Raw genomic sequence first — 17,369 nt, 5'->3', positions numbered from 1 at the left:
ATGTCTACTTCCCAAATGGCACCCTCCTCCCTAAAAAGAGCACTACTTTTGACCAAGGCCCATAGGGCTCTGGTCAAAAGTATTGCACTCTATAGGGATAAGGTGCCATTTGGGACATAGGACAACGTCTGTTTGTGTTCCATATGGAGTTGTATGGCTGCCTCGTAACGTTGACAAAGTACAGATGATCAGGAGGTTTCCATTGATTAATGACAATGCCCATGTTGTGGTTAAACCCCTAGATGGGTAGAAGCTCATGTTAGCATGAAATTCATGTCCAGACACAAACCTGTTGTGATAAATATGGAATTGTTCAATGCAACTTCTTTCATTTCTTTTGATATGGAAGAAATACTGATCTCGTTTGATGATCCAGTCTTATTATATTACACGTTCCTTACCTTGTTAGATTATGGACATTTTTGAATCAAATTTGAATTACATCTAACATGACATTTAGATATTGAATTAATGAAAGGAAAACAAGAGATAACAAGAAAAACATTAAAATATATATGAACTGTTCAACCCTGGATTATTCTATGGATAATACCATAATTGCATTTTATCGCCAAAACTGTCATTTGACACGGTTTAGATCAGGCCTTAGAATTTTACGTGGATTTCCATGATTAGTTGCTGGCTTAAAAAGAGTAACAACATAACTGGATACTCTCCCTGCGTCTCAAATGGCACCCTATTCCCTACACAGTACACTGCTTTTCACCAGAGCCCCCACATAGGGCCCTTATCAAAAGTAGTGAACTATAAGGAAGGGTGCCATTTGGGACGTAGCCCCTAAGTGACATCATCACAACCAACCAGAGCCCAATGTTAGCCAACCATGCAGACGGTATCATTGAAACTTCAGTGTGCTGAGAGGTCCTCAAGTGACATTCACAATAGGAGACTATTCACTCAGTGTTCATTAACACAGGTTATTGCACTGACATTTTGTGGCATTGATGAAACATTCCTGAACAAAATAAAACTCAAAAACAGGATGTAATAGAATAATATAACTTTTTTGTACTTTTACCCCTTTTTCGTGATATCCAATTGGCAGTTAGAGTCGCGGAAACTCCCCTACGGACTCGGGAGAGGCGAAGGTCGAGAGCCATGCGTCCTCCGAAACAAGACCCTGCCAATCCGCACTGCTTCTTGACACACTGTTCGCTTAACCCGTAAGCCAGCCGCACCAATGTATCAGAGGAAACACCGTCCTGCTGCCGACCGAAGTCAGTTTACAAGCACCCGAAGTCAGCTTGCAGGCACCCGGCCCGCCACAAGGAGTCGCTAGATCGCGTTGGGACAAGGAAGTCCTGGCCGGCCAAACCCTCCCCTAACCCGGATGATGCTGGGCCAATTGTGCGCCGCCTCATGGGTCTCCCAGTCATGACCGGCTGTGACACAGCCTGGGATGGAACCCGATGCTGTAGTGACGCCTCAAGCACCTTGATCCAGTGACTTAGACCGCTGCGCCACTAAGTAGGCCCGATGTGCAATATTTTAAAGTTCCAGGAATTCAACCAATATGGAACACTGGAATCCATAAAACAGCATTGCTCCTGGCTGCACCTCTGAAATGATGTTTTAATAAATGACAGGTTTTATGTATCTGGGTTTGATAGAATTTGAGATCAACATGCTGAAAGAGAGTTCCGATTCTACATAGTTACAGCAAAGGCCTCATGTTATGGCAGCATTGATTGTCAGTGTTGTGCTATGCCACCAGGATTGGTACAATATATAAACTGATTTATAGAAGTTTGATGAGGTGAATTTCTGTGGCTCACCACTACATATAAAGTCAAATCAGCATTACTGTATAGTTGAAAATGATGCGATATGGTGACCACCATAAGTAAGCAGCAGATATGGTGACCACCAGATATGGTGACCACCGTAAGTAAGCAGCAGATATGGTGACCACCGTAAGTAAGCAGCAGATATGGTGACCACCGTAAGTAAGCAGCAGATATGGTGACCAAGTAAGCAGCAGATATGGTGACCACCACAGCAGATATGGTGACCACCGTAAGTAAGCAGCAGCAGATATGGTGACCACCGTAAGTAACCAGATATGGTGACCACCACCAGATATGGTAAGTAAGCAGCAGATATGGTGACCACCGTAAGTAAGCAGCAGATATGGTGACCACCGTAAGTAAGCAGCAGATATGGTGACCACCGTAAGTAAGCAGCAGATATGGTGACCACCATAAGTAAGCAGCAGATATGGTGACCACCATAAGTAAGCAGCAGATATGGTGTAAGCAGCAGATATGGTGACCACCATAAGTAACAGCAGATATGGTGACCACCGTAAGTAAGCAGCAGATATGGTGACCACCGTAAGTAAGCAGCAGATATGGTGACCACCGTAAGTAAGCAGCAGATATGGTGACCACCGTAAGTAAGCAGCAGATATGGTGACCACCATAAGTAAGCAGCAGTAAGCAGCAGATATGGTGACCACCAAAGTATCAGATTTGAAAGTACAGATATGGTGACCACCATAAGTAAGCAGCAGATATGGTGACCACCGTAAGTAAGCAGCAGATATGGTGACCACCATAAGTAAGCAGCAGATATGGTGACCACCGTAAGTAAGCAGCAGATATGGTGACCACCGTAAGTAAGCAGCAGTGAAAAGTATCATTTTGAAAGTACAAAATTGAGTGGTCAAATCCCCCAAAAGCATTGATACAAGTTATTTGATCACTCATGGAAATTCTTATAGGCCTACATGTCAGGGTAGTGGGTTCAATTTCCAGGAGTCCTCCATACATACAATGTATGCATGCATGACAAAGTTGCTTTGGATAAAAGTGTCTGCTAAATGGAATTATTATTATTATTATTATGTCAAATCAAATGTATTTGTCACACAATGCTTACTTACGAGACCTTTCCCAATAATGCAGAGCTAAAAAGTAAGAAAAACATGCACACAAAAAATAACAAAATAGTAACACAATAACTAGGCTATTTACAAGGAGTGCCGGTAGAGTCAATGTCCAGGGGTACGAGGCAGTTGAGGTAATATGCACATGTAAGTGGGGTTAAAAGTGACTAGGCAATCAGGATAGACAATAAATAGAGTAGCAGCAGCGTGTGCTGTATGAAAGAGTGTGAAAGTGTGTCTGTGTGTGTGTGTAGCGTCAATATGCATGTGCGTGTGAGTATGTGTGTATGTGTTGGAGTATCAGTGTAGTATGTGAGAGTGTGTGGGTAGAGTCCAGTGAGTGTACAAGAGCCAGTGCAAAAAAGGGTATCATTGCAAATAGTACGGGTAGCATTATGTAAAACATTTTTTTAAATAAAATAAAACAAATAAGATCAGCGCAAAAACACAAAATAGCACAATTGATCAGGACCCCATAAAACGCCTGCTACTCCCCTCCAGCGCCATAAAGTCATGTCCTGTTACCCAAAGGGTCATTTCATCCTCACCTTTCACATAAGGTGCCAAAACCAACACATTTCACAGGAATAGTCAAAAGAAACATAAGCAAACAGTAGAACTAAGAATGTGTGTGAATAGTCTGTGTGTGCATTTAAGGCTGTGTGAGTGTGTGTGTAAATGTTATTGGAGCCTGGGTCGCATGTGTTGAGACAGCCACTGTCTGTGTGTCTGTGTGTGTGTGTGTGTGTGTCAAGCTCCATGAGCAGCAGCAGGAGGCCAGGCAGGGGGCCAGAGCTACATTGGGGCCAGGCCTGGCCTGACAGGGTTGGGTCAGCTCTTTCCACTCTCCCCCCCAGCACAGCACAGCACAGCACAGCACAACCAGAGAGGGAGGAGGAGGAGAGATGTAGGGGGGTGCTAGTTGGCTCTGAGCTCACTGCATTGATTTGGTCTGGGTAATGGAAAGAATGCACAAACCCTAACGAACACACACATGCACCATACACACGCATACGCACACACAACCCACTGACATACGTACGTATGCAAACAAACGGGATGTCACAGGTCACACGCAGACATGTAGAAACACACACACATCGAACACTCTTACGCCCTTTCATTAATTTTGCATTATATCGTTAGCTGGAGTTATGAAGCCAAAATTCTAAATTGAATGAAATAATGGTGTCACTAGACATTATCCATCATCTGTGACTGATGTAATGGTTGTGGACAATTAGGTGTATTATCGTACTCACACTGTAAGTCATCTATGAATAACTAAATCCACCATGTTTTTACTGTACTGTCTAACTGTTGTGCAATCACAATGTAGAGTTTCTTAGTAGAATAGCTAATGGATGAGTAACAGTGAAAAAGATCAGTCATTTGATAATCAACTCGATAGTTTTGGGGAGAGTTTACTGCCTGCGGAGCACCGACAACAAAACAGCAGAAAGCAGAGAGCAGAATGGAAAAAGTGAATAAGAGCAAGAGGAGAAGGGAGGTGGCGGGGAATACAAGAAGATGAATGCTCCTGCGCCAGTCGCAAGGCTGGTTCTTGTTACGTGTCAAGAATCTGGCGTCCTCCAGATGTGTGTCATGTTTATATTGGGCAAATCCCCCAGAGAGATTTAATTCGCCGGCCCTGCTCTCTGGTGAACAGCTAGCAGAGATGGAGAGAGAAGGGGAGAAGGAGAGCGAACAAGAATGAGAGAGAGCAAGAGGGAGAGAGAGCAAGAGAGAGAGAGAGAGAGCAAGAGAAGAGAGAGAGCAAGAGAGAGAGAGAGCGAGAGCAAGAGAGAGAGCAAGAGAGAGAGCAAGAGAGAGAGAGAGAGAGAGAGAGAGAGAGAGAGAGCAAGAGAGAGCGAGAGATAATTACGGAAAGTTGGCAGCCAGCAGAGGAGCAAGCTGTGGCAGGACACAACGGAAAGAATAAGATTAAACACAGAAAAATGCAGGGTAATAAAGTTTAAGACAAGAAAGATGAGTAATGATCATGCTCCTCAGCCTCTAAAAGGTGAACTTCCTCTCCTAATGTTTTGGCTAGTTTGTCCAGGAGTGCAGACTGGTCGTAAACAAGGATAACTTGTAAGGGAGGGGTGATCTCCAGATCATAAGAAAGGTGGACTTTGGGGCTCTTGTTTCAGGGCAATTATTATTTTTGTTCATTAATTTTGTTTATATCTTTTGTTTTTAAAACGTAAGACATGCAAATATTATAATCCATACATATAGTCGGGGGATTTTCTCACTGACTTCCGATAGTCTACTGGGAGAGTTTTAAGGCCAACTGTTCACTGTCCTCTTTCTGTCCCTCTCCCACACTTCCTGTGCGGACCAGCGCCATGGAAATCACGCTAATTAACTATCCTTGAACTGTAAATCTCAAAATAACATTCACGATAGCAATCCAAAACCATGGATATCGAGCCAACATAAAGCCCTATATAACATGAAGGATTTCTTGTTACTTGCAAGAATGCGAAGTATGTCAACTTCTTGTTGCTCCCCATCTGAAAATTAAATATTGTAATCAAACTCGAGGGAACATTACTCTCAAACTACACTGTGTTTGAACGTAATATGCCTCCGACTTTGACATAATCCCCATTTTATTACATTTGAGGTTATGTACAGTTTCAAAAGTGAAAAAATAGGACTATTTTAAGAGAGAACGTGCAACTGGTATCAATACAAATTAAATGCTTGTCATACTGTACTCAAAAACATTGTTTCCTAGATGGATTGTAAGGAAAGAGTGCCAATTTGCCATGTAAGGCTCAGACTTAACCCATACAGCCATTTCCACTCATCCTCCCAAACATCACTTGGAAAAATGTATTTATCAAGGAAGATCATGTAATAGTATTGGGACACTGTGTCTGCTAGTTTATGAACTTACAATACGGTTGGCAACTGATCTCGACTTCAGATGCAGGTATATAAATATATCTATTGCTGACTGTAGATATGCACTGCTACATGGATTATCCAAGAGTCCATCCAGGCTTAGGTCGAAATGGTATGGAGACGAGGTTGTGTAACAATGACTGATTTTAGATTTAGTCTTTGGCTCCCTCTGGCGGATGTACTAAATGCTAGCACACAGTCTGTACTGTTCCTAGGGACTGTACTGTTATTCATCCAGTCAATGTACTATACATAGACTATCTATTTAGGAACTACATTTTCTTATATAACTTTGCCCTGTGCTTCTCCAATCTTGTACTTCCTATAGCCTATCGTGCACTGCTGCTGAATGTATCAAAGATCAGGGGCATACATCAATATATAATAAGCAACAAAATAATCACACAAACAAATCTATTACAAATTACATGACCTGATTTGTTTCCTCGAGTTCCCAGTTGTCTTGAACACACTGATGTTGGAAGTCTGAAATTTCAGAATTCCCAGTTGTATTGAACGCATTTCTACCACTGTATGGCATCAGTACACGCGCTACTTGAGTCGCTAGGTTCTCTACACGCCCACATTCCTGATACGCCAAGCACAAATATGGACAGATCGAACAGCCAATGGAAAGGTAAAAGCGAAATGCCCACCAATACTGGCCTTAGTGAGGAGAATGAGAGAGCAGGGTTGTCAACCAGTTACATATGGTCTAATTCAATATGTACATTCCAAAATGCTGAAAAATACTGACATTTAATTGATTACAAATGACATGACCCTCCCCTGAGCATAAATAATAATAATACTAAACCCTGGCTGAAATTGAAAAAGCATGACCATCCCCCAATTTCCTCCAGGTAACAATTACGTAAATTTCAACCACTACCTAAAAATAAAGGCTCAAGTCAGTGAGCCACCCAGTAAAATACTACTTGAGTAAAATATTCAAAGTATCTGTTTTAAAATGTACTTAAGTATCAAAAGTATAAATTACATCCTATACATCAAATTCCTTACATTAAGCAAACAAGACCGGCCAATTTTTTTAAAAATCTACAGACAGCCAGGGGCACACCAACATTCAGACATAATTTACAAACCTATTAGTTGCGTTTAGTGAGTCCGCCAGATCAGAGGCAGTAGTGACGACCATGCGTTCTCTTTGATAAGTGTGAATTGTACCATTTTGATGTCCTGCTTGAGCATTCGAAGTGTAACAAGTACTTTTGGGTGTCAGGGAAAATGGGAGTAAAAAGTGCACATTATCTTTATGAATATAGTAAGAGTCAAAGCTGTCAAAAATATATATACACTTGAGTAAAGGACAGATACACACCCCCCAACAACAGAAATTACTCTTATTTTTACTTATTTTTACAACACTACCTGCCAAGCAAGGAGGGAGATTTAGTTTAGTTTAGTACCACACTAATGACTTGCTGCTCTAGCCTAGTGTTCCACATTATTTAAGTGGGGTACAGACATTTTGTAACACGTTGTGCCTTATTGCAAACCCCACAGTATCCGTCCATCCCCCATTTATCCCCAGCAAAAAAAAGCCTAGCTATTAGCAACTGTAATAAACTCAACATGGGCATCTTTTCAGGCAAGTAAACAGGAGTTAATTGATCTAAATTTACAATCCTACAATTACTGCTAAATCGATCCTCTAGTGTAGTCTTCTTCTCCACTCCCTCATGTTGGCACTGATCATTAGCTGACATTCTAGAAGATGCTGTGTCTGGCTGATCCACGTGTCTCGAAGTTTGTTGTTCTTCTTTGTAGGCTCGCACGTCCTTTCAAATAAGTGTAGCCGAGCCTGTGAAAGTAAAACAACTCGAGTGCACGGCCTTCACGTTGGAAAGTTAGTTTGATCCACTTGAATGACTTGCTTTAGTTATTTAGCAAGAGTAATGGCACAGAGATTTTGCTAACGCTCTTTATCTCAACCACTGAGGTGTGATCACAAGTTTATCGAAAACTACAGAGGACATTCAAGGATATTCAACAATGGTGTCATACGAAAAATACATACGCTAGGGGGTGCACAGTCCCATTGCATGACGGGGGCTTGAAGTTATGCAATGTGCAGTTCATTGCTCTTTAGAAAAACAAAAATAAGATGCATTAAAGAATTAAAGATGGCTCCGGTTGAGAGTTTTTCTATATACGATAATTCCAAATCTAGCTAGAAATGTTATTGATAGAAAAAGCTAAACTTTTGAAAATAAAACAAACAGTTCATGTCATTCAGAGGGTTTCTGTTGATTGAAAACAACCGTAAAAGTAACAAAATGCATTTCATACAAATTGGTGACATTTTTTGTTGTTGTCACCATTAACATGGACGACAAAATTATTTTAAAATAACCTTTTCAACAATGTCCCATGGGCTTGTTCAGTTGAGATAGTTTCAAACTGAAATGCAGTATATGGCCTACACAATTCCCTATTCAGTGTCAGTTCTTGCACAAAAGCATTTTCCATTGGACCTAAAAAACCCAACTCTGACTTCCAGGTCTTCAAAGCATTGGTCACAACCTTACTTCTGTTTGGACTTCACAGCTGCTTTCAGTTTGGTGTAGAGATATCCACAATTCTTAAAAAGGAAGAAGGAAAGTGGATAAATGAGCACATGGTCAGTGTTTCTTGAGCAACAATTTCAGACCCTGGCACTAATGCATCATTAATATTGCATAATCTCACAATAAAAAAACATGCTTAATATCCCCGTTGGGAAAATGCACTTTTTTTGGATACAGTGACAGGGTTTGTTGCCAAATGGGCAGTCTATGTATACCAAGGTGAACTGTGAATGTCTACCAACCTCGATGGCATAGTAGACTATCGCCAGGTAAGCAGCTATACAGCCCCCAAGGAAGAGGTCAAAGGCTGCTGGCTTAATCCTGGTGATAAAACATGTAGGGAACGATATCCAGTTAACAATTACCAAACGTAATGAAAACATGGAAACAACCTCACAAACCCAGATGATGAAATGCATTGTTTACTTAAATGTGTATACACTATTCGTATAATAAGAATATGACAAATATAATTAAATGTGTATACACTATTCATATAATAAGAATATGACAAATATAATTAAATGTGTATACACTATTCGTATAATAAGAATATGACAAATATAATTAAATGTGTATACACTATTCGTATAATAAGAATATGACAAATATAATTAAATGTGTATACACTATTCGTATAATAAGAATATGACAAATATAATTAAATGTGTATACACTATTCGTATAATAAAAATATGACAAATATAAAGTTAGTCGTTGGATTGGCAAGTGTGGGTGTTTGGATACTGTTTTCCTCATTGGACTAGCACCTAAAATGTGACTGTTTTACACATTTAGTCCTCATACCTATACATCATCATTGGTTGCTCCATTTGGTCAAAAAAGGTAAGTTCAGGATCCCTGAAAGAGAAACAAAACATGACCGATTCACTCTTAACAATCATGATTTCAAGGAACGAAAGGTAGGAAGACGCGTTCTTTATGGCTGTGTGCGTCTGTCTGTCTTGTACCTCTTGTCTTGGCGGAAGGTGTGTCTGTGGACCTGGTGCAGATAGTACCTCAGCTCATGTTCCAGAGTGTTCACCAGTATGGTGTGTTTGGGATCCTTATCCAGCTGTGTTGCCCGTGGCATGGACGTCAGGAAGGACATCAGGCTAGACATGCGACTGTCCTGAAACTCCTATACCAGAGATTGAGATGGACAATTGAGGATGCATACGGTACAAGTTTAGGTTAGAGGTACAGTGCCTTTTGAAAGTACTCATACCCCTTGACTCATTTCACATGTTGTTGTGTTACAGCCTCAATTCAAAATGGATGAAATGTATATTTCTTTTCTCACCCATCTACACACAATATCCCATAACGACAAAGGGGAAAAATGTATTGACATTTCAATAAATATTTAATTTACACAAGTATTCACACCCTTTTGCTATGACACTCCAAATTGAGTGCAGGTTCAACCAATTTACTGTTTCCATCGATCATCCTTGAGATGTCACTGCAACCTCATTGGAGTCCACCTGTGGCCAATTCAATTGTTTGGACATGATTTGGAAAGAAACACACCTGTGTATATAAGGTCCCACAGCTGACAGTGCATGTCAGAGCAGAAAATATACCATGAAGTTCAAAGAACTGTCTGTAGATCTCAGAGATAGAATTGTGATGAAGCATATACTGTGTGTATATATATGAGGAAGGGTATAAAACTATTTCTAGCATGTTGAAAGTTTCCAAGAGCAAAGTGGTTTCCATAATTGGGAAATGAAAAAAAAATATAGAACTACCCAGACTCTGCCTAGAGCTGGCTGTCCGACCAAACTGAGCAAGAACGACCTTAGTAAAAGGCACGTAAAAGACTGAGATCATAAGGCAAAAAGATTCTCTGGTCTGATGAAACAAATGTTACTCTTTGACCTGAATGCAAAGCGATGTGTCTGGAGAAAACCAGGCACAGCTCATCACCAGGTCTAACGCCATCCCTACTGTGGTGGCAGGATCACGCTATGGGGATGCTTTTCAGCAGCAGGGACTGGGAGACCGGTATAAGAAGAGCGAACAATGAATGGAGCCAAATACAGGCAGATCCTTGATGAGAACCGTGCAAAAACGGCCTTAGACTGGGGTAAATATTTACGTTCCAACAGGACAATGATCCCGAGCATACCTCCAAAGAAATGCTGAAATCCCATTGACAATATGTGTAAAGACAGACTTGAAGATGGCGGTTCACTACTGGAGAGAAAAATGCCTGAGTCCAGATGTGTAAAGCTGATACAGACACATACCCGAGATGACTCAAAGCTGTAATCACTGCCAAAGGTACTTCTACAAAGTATTGACTCGGGGGGATATTTATGTAAATTAAGATATTTCCGTATTTCATTTTCAATACATTTGGTAACCATTCAAAAAATACTATGGGGTATTGTGGGTAAATGGGTGAGAAGAAAAAAAATATTTAATCCATTTTGAATTCTGGTTGTAAGATAACGTGTGGAATAAGACAAGGGGGACAAGGCCCTCCAAGACGGAATTGTTTCACACAAAAAAGTGTCAATTAAGTGTTTCCTTTAAGATTGTTAGATTTGTATCTGTATTTGTATTTATGGAACCCTATTAGCTGCCGCCAAGGTAGCAGCTACTCTTCCTGTGGTCCGGGAGAATTAAGGCAGTTATACCATTTTAAAAACATTACAATACACTCATTACATAATTCACAACACTCTAAGTGTGTGCCCTCAGGCCCATACTCCACTACCACATATCTACAAAACAAAATCCATGTGTACGTGTGTGTATAGTGCGTATGTTATTGTGTGTGTATGCATATGCCTATGTTTGTGTTACTTCACAGATCCGGCTCTTCCATTAGGTGTATTTTTACCTGCTTTTTAAATCTGATTCTACTGCTTGCATCAGTTACCTGATGTGGAATAGAGTTCCATGTATTCATGGCTCTATGTAGTACTGGGCGCCTCCCATAGTTTGTTCTGGACTTGGGGACTGTGAAGAGACCTCTGGTGGCACATTTTGTGGGGTATGCATGGGTATCCAAGCTGTGTGCTAGTAGCTTCAGCTTGTCAACACCTCTTTTGAAAACAAGTAATGATGATGTCAATCTCTCCTCTACTTTGAGCCATGAGAGATTGACATGTACATCATTAATGTTAACTCTCCGGGTACTTTTAAGGGCCAGCCATGCAATTTTCCCAAGTCCCTCTTTGTGACACCTGACCACACTACTGAACAATAGTCCAGGTGCAACAAAACCAGGGCCTGTAGGACCTGCCTTGTTGATAGTGTTGTTAAGAATGCAGAGTAGCGCTTTAGTATGGACATCTTAGCTACTGTTGTATCAATATGTTTTGACCATGACAGTTTACAATCCAGGGAAACTCCAAGCAGTCCACATGATTCATTATGAGATGTAGTTGAGGTTTCCTTGCAAAGCATTCCGAAACTAACTGCAGCGCTTTGTTAAGTGTTGCAGTCATTTCAGTCACTGAGTCATCCACATACATAGACACACTGGCCTTACACAAAGACAGTGGCATGTCGTTAGTAAAGAATGGAAAAAGCAAGGGGCCTAAACAGCTACCCTGGGGAATTCCTGCTTCACCCTGGATTATGTTTGAGATGCTTCCATTAAAGAACACCCTTTGTGTTCTGTTAGACAAGTAACTCTTTACCCACATTATAGCAGGGGGTGTAAAGCCATAACACATCAATATTTCCATAAGCAGACTATGATCGATAATGTCAAAAGCTGCACTGAAGTCTAACAAGACAGCCCCCACAATCATTTTATAAATCAGTTCCTCTCATCCAATCACCAGTCATCAGATGAATGATTCCCCTTGCATTATGTTTGCACTGTGCATAGGACAGTCAACTTCTGATAAATCTGCTTGGAACTGATGCAACAGTGTACACTAAACTGGAGGACAGAATTGTTCCCTTCATGACTGTAGTTGCCTTTCCTGATTCTGGTTTAAAAAAAAATCTTACCATTTGGCCCTTGAAGACCTGTATGTCTTTTGGGGAACCCTATTGGAAAACAAATTGAGATGAGTTCATTTGTTTCCTCATTGATTAAAATAAAGTATTCTTGTGTGTGTGTGTGTGTGTGTGTTCGTACATGTTTTATACCTTGTCAGAGAGATTATACATAAACCGAGCTAGCGATTCTGCAATAACGATGGCATTGCGCTTCATCTTCCTCAAGTCCACGTGCAACCTGTTGGGAGGGTAACAGTCTCATTATGGACCTTTTCCAGACTCTGTAATAATACCAATATGTCTAAGAGTCTAGATACTAGACTGGGAAAATCTTGTGGAATATGCATTTAATATACTGTTGTCATTCCACCCTAAAATAAATCAGAGTAGTGCCACTCACACAGTGTCCAGGATGGAGCCTCTGAGTTCAGATTTGGGGTCCTCCAGGTGAGACAGCGTGAAGCCTGGTATCCTGCGCATGGCATAGCGCTCGTGCTCCCAGGAAACAGTGGACTCCCCCAAGTTGATCTTCTTGTGGACCATCCCAAACCTCACCCAAGGGAACCGGGAAGAAACTACCTACATGGAAGGTGATGGGATGCATGTACGTTTAGTTCATACAAGTGACATTGGGCCATCAAGCGCCTCCACACTTCCTACAGTATCTGCTGGTGGGAGGAGTTACCTGCTCCAGATGTTGTACGAAGGCATGCTGAGGGGTGCCAGGTTTGGGGGGGCGGGACACGTGCAGGAACATGTCGTCCCCATTGGCCAGCGTGTCCAGACACAAAACAAACGCCACATTGTCATGGAGAAGGCTGGTCTCTGGAGGGAGACAGACCACAAGGATAGAATCAACTTGAGAGAGACATAAGGCAAGGCTACAATCAACCAGACTGTTGTAGCAGTGTCCTCCCAGCCATGGTTCACCCACTAAACAGCAGATGAAAACACAAGGCCTACCTCCCTACTGTAGAAGGCGGGTGTACGTGCAGTGGGTAAAGTTTTTAGGGTGTAGATGCTTTATGTTTCTGACTTGAGATGGTTGGTCATGGTCTAGTCTTCGATAGTTCTGGTCTCGACTCCATAACTGAAAGACGATCAAGTGAAATAACAACTCACCGGCATGATCCATATTCTCCTCTATAAACCTCTTGGTACCCAGGAAGTTATACTTCCCACTGCCAGTCAGGGAGAAAAGAAGATGGTATCTAGAACACAAAGAACACAAGTGTCATTTCAAATGCCCAAACATTCCCTTAAAACCTGATTGGATAAGGTACTATTACTCAAAGTGTATGATATTTGAAATGTAATAGAAATGTAATATACAGTGCATTTGGAAAGTATTCAGACCCTTTGACTTTTGCACTTTGTTATGTTACAGCCTTATTCTAAATTAGATTTTTTTTTATCTTCATAAATCTACACACAATACCCCATTATGAAAAAGCAAAAACAGGTTATACATTTTTGTAAATATAAAAAAAAAAAAATGCTAACTGAAATATCACATTTACATAAGTATTCAGACCCTTCACTCAGTACTTAGTTGAATCACATTTGGCAGTGATTACAGCCTCGATTCTTCTTGGGTATAATGCTACAAGCTTGACACACCTGTATTTGGTGGAGTTTCTCTCATTCTTCTCTGCAGATCCTCTCAAGCTCTCTCAGGTTGGATGTGGAGTGTCGCTGCACAGCTATTTTCAGGTCTCTCCAGAGATGTTCGATCAGGTTCAAGTCCGGGCTCTGACTGGGCCACTCAAGGACATTTAGAGACTTGTTTTCCAAAAGACACTCCTGCATTGTCTTGGTTGTGTGCTTACGGTCGTTGTCCTGTTGAAAGGTGAACCTTCGCCCCAGTTCGAGGTCCTGAGCAGGTTTTCATCAAGGATCCCTCTGTACTTTTCTCCGTTCATCTTTCCCTCAAGCCTGATTAGTCTCCCCAGTGCCTGCCGCTGAAAAACATGATGCTGCTGCCACCACCATGCTTCACCGTAAGGGATGGTACCAGGTTTCCTCCAGACATGCCGCTTGACATTCAGGCCAAAGAGTTCAATCTTGGTTTCATCAGACCAGCGAATCTTGTTTCTCATGGTCTGAGAGTACTTTAGGTGCCTTTTGGCAAACTCCAAGCCGTCTGTCATGTGCCTTTTAGTGAGGAGTGGCTTCCCTCTGGCCACTCTACCATAAATTGGTGGAGTGCTGCAAAGATGGTTGTCTTTTTGAAGGTTCTCCCATCTCCACAGAGGAACTCTGGAGCCATGTCAGAGTGACCATCAGGTTCTTGGTCACCTCCCTGACCAAGACCCTTTTCCCCTGCTTGCTCAGTTTGGCTGGGCAGCCAGCTCTAAGAAGAGTCTTGGTGGTACCAAACGTCTTCCATTTAAGAATGATGGAGGCCACTGTGCTCTTGGGGAACTTCAACACTGCAGAAATGTTTTGGTACTCTTCCCCAGGTCTGTGCGCGACACAATCCTGTCTAAGAGCTCGGCAAGGGGTCTGAAAACATTTTCCGAATGCACTGTATATGTGATTAATTATTTTAATTTCATCTATGAATAGTGATAATATTTAATATATATAGTAATAATTTATGCCACTTAGCGACTTAAAGTCATGTGTGCATACGTTTTACGTCTGTAAATAACTAAACGATAGTGTGTTTAACTCACGCAGGCTGGCTGTGGGGGTTGCTATAGAGTTTCTGGAAAAGACGGACCAGCTCAAGCAAGATGATGACTCCGCTACCGTTGGAGTCTGCTCCATATGACAGCCACTGTTTTACACACGCACCAATATTTTGGATTGAAACTCCGTATTTGTGAATACATTTTTTTTTTCACTAGTATACGCAGCGGGCAGTTGACTTACTGGAGTAAGGCCGTAGGAGTCGTAGTGGGCCGTGATAACGATGGTGGGCGCATCCTCTCCAGCACCAGGAAGTACACCCTGAAGGCACACTGACCAATCACAATCTGTACACAAGTCTGACTTGGCTATGTTGGGACCAGAAGGCCTAATACAGTATTTCTACATCCAATTATAATTCATTCCAAGGTTCATATACCATAAGAATTAGCTGATGTCCTTGGTCTTAGACAGGGTTGGAGAGAGACTCACCTCCAGAGTAATGATTGTACTGTCAGTGATGGGCTTGATGGGGTTGGTGTTGCTCACTAGAATCTGAAATACGGTGGCTGTGACCATACTACGGAACACTGACAGAGAGCAAAAGAAAGAAGTTCAAGTTGTGTTTTGAATGCTGAACCTATTACATTTATTATTATTAAAATCGATTTTCACATTGCGCTGTATCCCCCCTCCTTTCTCTTCCCTCAGTCTACCTCCTGTCTTTCATCCCCTTTACTCATGCCCCTCTCCAACCTTCCTACTCTCCAGACGCTCTTCCTCCCATCCCGCCTTCTCTACTTACCTCGGACCAGTATAGAGGAGGTGCGAGAGGCTGCGGCGTGCTTGACCTCTTCGTACATATAAAGGAGCTGCTCGTCCTCCGGGGTCACGTACACAGGCATGATGGTGTCCTTTAACAACGCTTCGCTCTCACTCACCATGAAGGTCTGTATGGAAGCAAAGGGTTAACATTATATTGGATTAAAGTGCCACATATCCAGAACTTGAAGGTGCAAGGTAGAGAAAACGGGCATAAGCCTGTAGATTGTTGTATACTCCCAAGTGATTGATATTACAATAGAATGGGCCGCCAACCCTGATAAAAGGTCTAAGATACCTGTATGATATCCTGGGGGACAGCGGACATGTTTTTGGGTAGCAGGAGGAGTACAGCGGCAGCACTCTGCCTCAGAGCCTCAAAGTATCGTTCCACGGTGAAGTCCGGCAGCTTCATGATGACACAGCGTCGTGTTAACACTGGTTCGTCTGCTGAGCGGGCCTCCGCCTGCACGATGGCACCGCGACAACCTCCACAGGTCAACACAAGAGGTCACATGAAAAAACACAGTTCCAAACTTCACTTTGTCTTTCCTGCCTCAATCACAGAAAATAAAAAAACAAAATAATGAAAACAGTGCACAAATACCTTCTTTAGGAGTACAGCACATAAAAAGAAAGCTGCTCCACAGAGCTGCACTATATATTTTGAAATGATAAAATAACATGTGTAAACCTTTCTCTGGTGCAGATACTTAGTATGTCTGGCCAAGTGACCCTACCATGTTTTTCCTGCTGAATGGCATACTGCTGCATCCTATAGGCAGTGAACTCGTAGGAGGATACAGTAGGCAGCACAGAGGCATGCAGGAGCTGAACACACAGCATGAGCAGTGCAGCCGCTCGGGGCAAAATTCTCAGCAGCATGGCTCCACGTCCTGATGAGATCCCCTTACTGTCCTGACACAGAAATCTATGGAGGAAGGTTGGCTGTTAAAACAAGCACGATACATGTGCTTATTGAAAACACGATTGCTCAAATAGTATTCCTCTTTTTCAGGAGATTCCCCAGATACGCCAATAGAAAACTCCCTTACTCCTCACCTTACCAACAGATATAGCACTATAGCCAAAGGATTTACGAAGTACCTGAGCAGCTTAGGAGAGACGCATACCATTCTCTCCATGGCCTATGCCCAGAGTTAAGTTGGGGACCAAACTATCCAGGGAGAGACACTCAGGGCCTGTATGTCTTTACTCACCTGTCTCCTAGGCTCTCTCCCTCTCGGTGGACGGACAGCGAGTTCTCTCCACACCTCCTCGCAGCGTGGACATAGACTAGCCTCCTAAGGGAGAAGACTCAAGACACCTCGTTGGTAAGCCGCTAAACCCGTGTCCACCATCTGTCCCTGGGGATAAAGTCAGGCTAATCACCCCCTCTTCCCTTCTCTCCCCTACCCCCCCTGGCCTGGCCCATAGTTACTGTCACAACCCCAATCACTAGTGGAGGTAATAAATTGTACAAGCCCTTAGTCATTGGGCTATCGCCTACAATTTGCTCTATTATAGGT

At 42.2% G+C, this 17,369-nt stretch overlaps 1 protein-coding gene across 2 annotated transcripts; it reads right to left on the bottom strand.

The window, feature by feature from the left end:
• Positions 1–6,567: 6,567 nt before the first annotated feature.
• On the bottom strand, positions 6,568–17,193 carry zgc:109965 (Nicalin-1-like). 2 transcript variants are annotated; one of them, XR_006833268.1, is made up of 17 exons: positions 17,061–17,193; positions 16,581–16,771; positions 16,139–16,329; positions 15,824–15,968; positions 15,511–15,608; positions 15,262–15,339; positions 15,063–15,166; positions 13,507–13,595; positions 13,070–13,209; positions 12,785–12,963; positions 12,535–12,622; positions 12,394–12,432; positions 9,387–9,556; positions 9,223–9,276; positions 8,658–8,736; positions 7,866–8,429; positions 6,568–7,649 (listed from the first exon to the last, which is right to left on the bottom strand). XR_006833268.1 is itself a non-coding variant. In XM_046312287.1 (16 exons), the coding sequence occupies exons 2-16, from the start codon at positions 16,723–16,725 to the stop codon at positions 8,373–8,375; spliced, it is 1,656 nt and encodes a 551-aa protein (XP_046168243.1). In that variant the 5' UTR covers positions 16,726–16,771; positions 17,061–17,193; the 3' UTR covers positions 7,660–8,372. The 2 variants fall into 2 exon arrangements, 1 of the variants encoding a protein (XP_046168243.1); XM_046312287.1 differs by lacking the exon at positions 6,568–7,649 and having other exon boundaries at positions 7,660–8,429.
• Positions 17,194–17,369: the final 176 nt, after the last annotated feature.

This window comes from Oncorhynchus gorbuscha, linkage group LG18 (assembly GCF_021184085.1).
Source record: "Oncorhynchus gorbuscha isolate QuinsamMale2020 ecotype Even-year linkage group LG18, OgorEven_v1.0, whole genome shotgun sequence".
NCBI lineage: Eukaryota > Metazoa > Chordata > Actinopteri > Salmoniformes > Salmonidae > Oncorhynchus > Oncorhynchus gorbuscha.
Note: the sequence above shows the minus strand (reverse complement) of the source record. Positions and strands in the feature narration are given on the sequence as shown.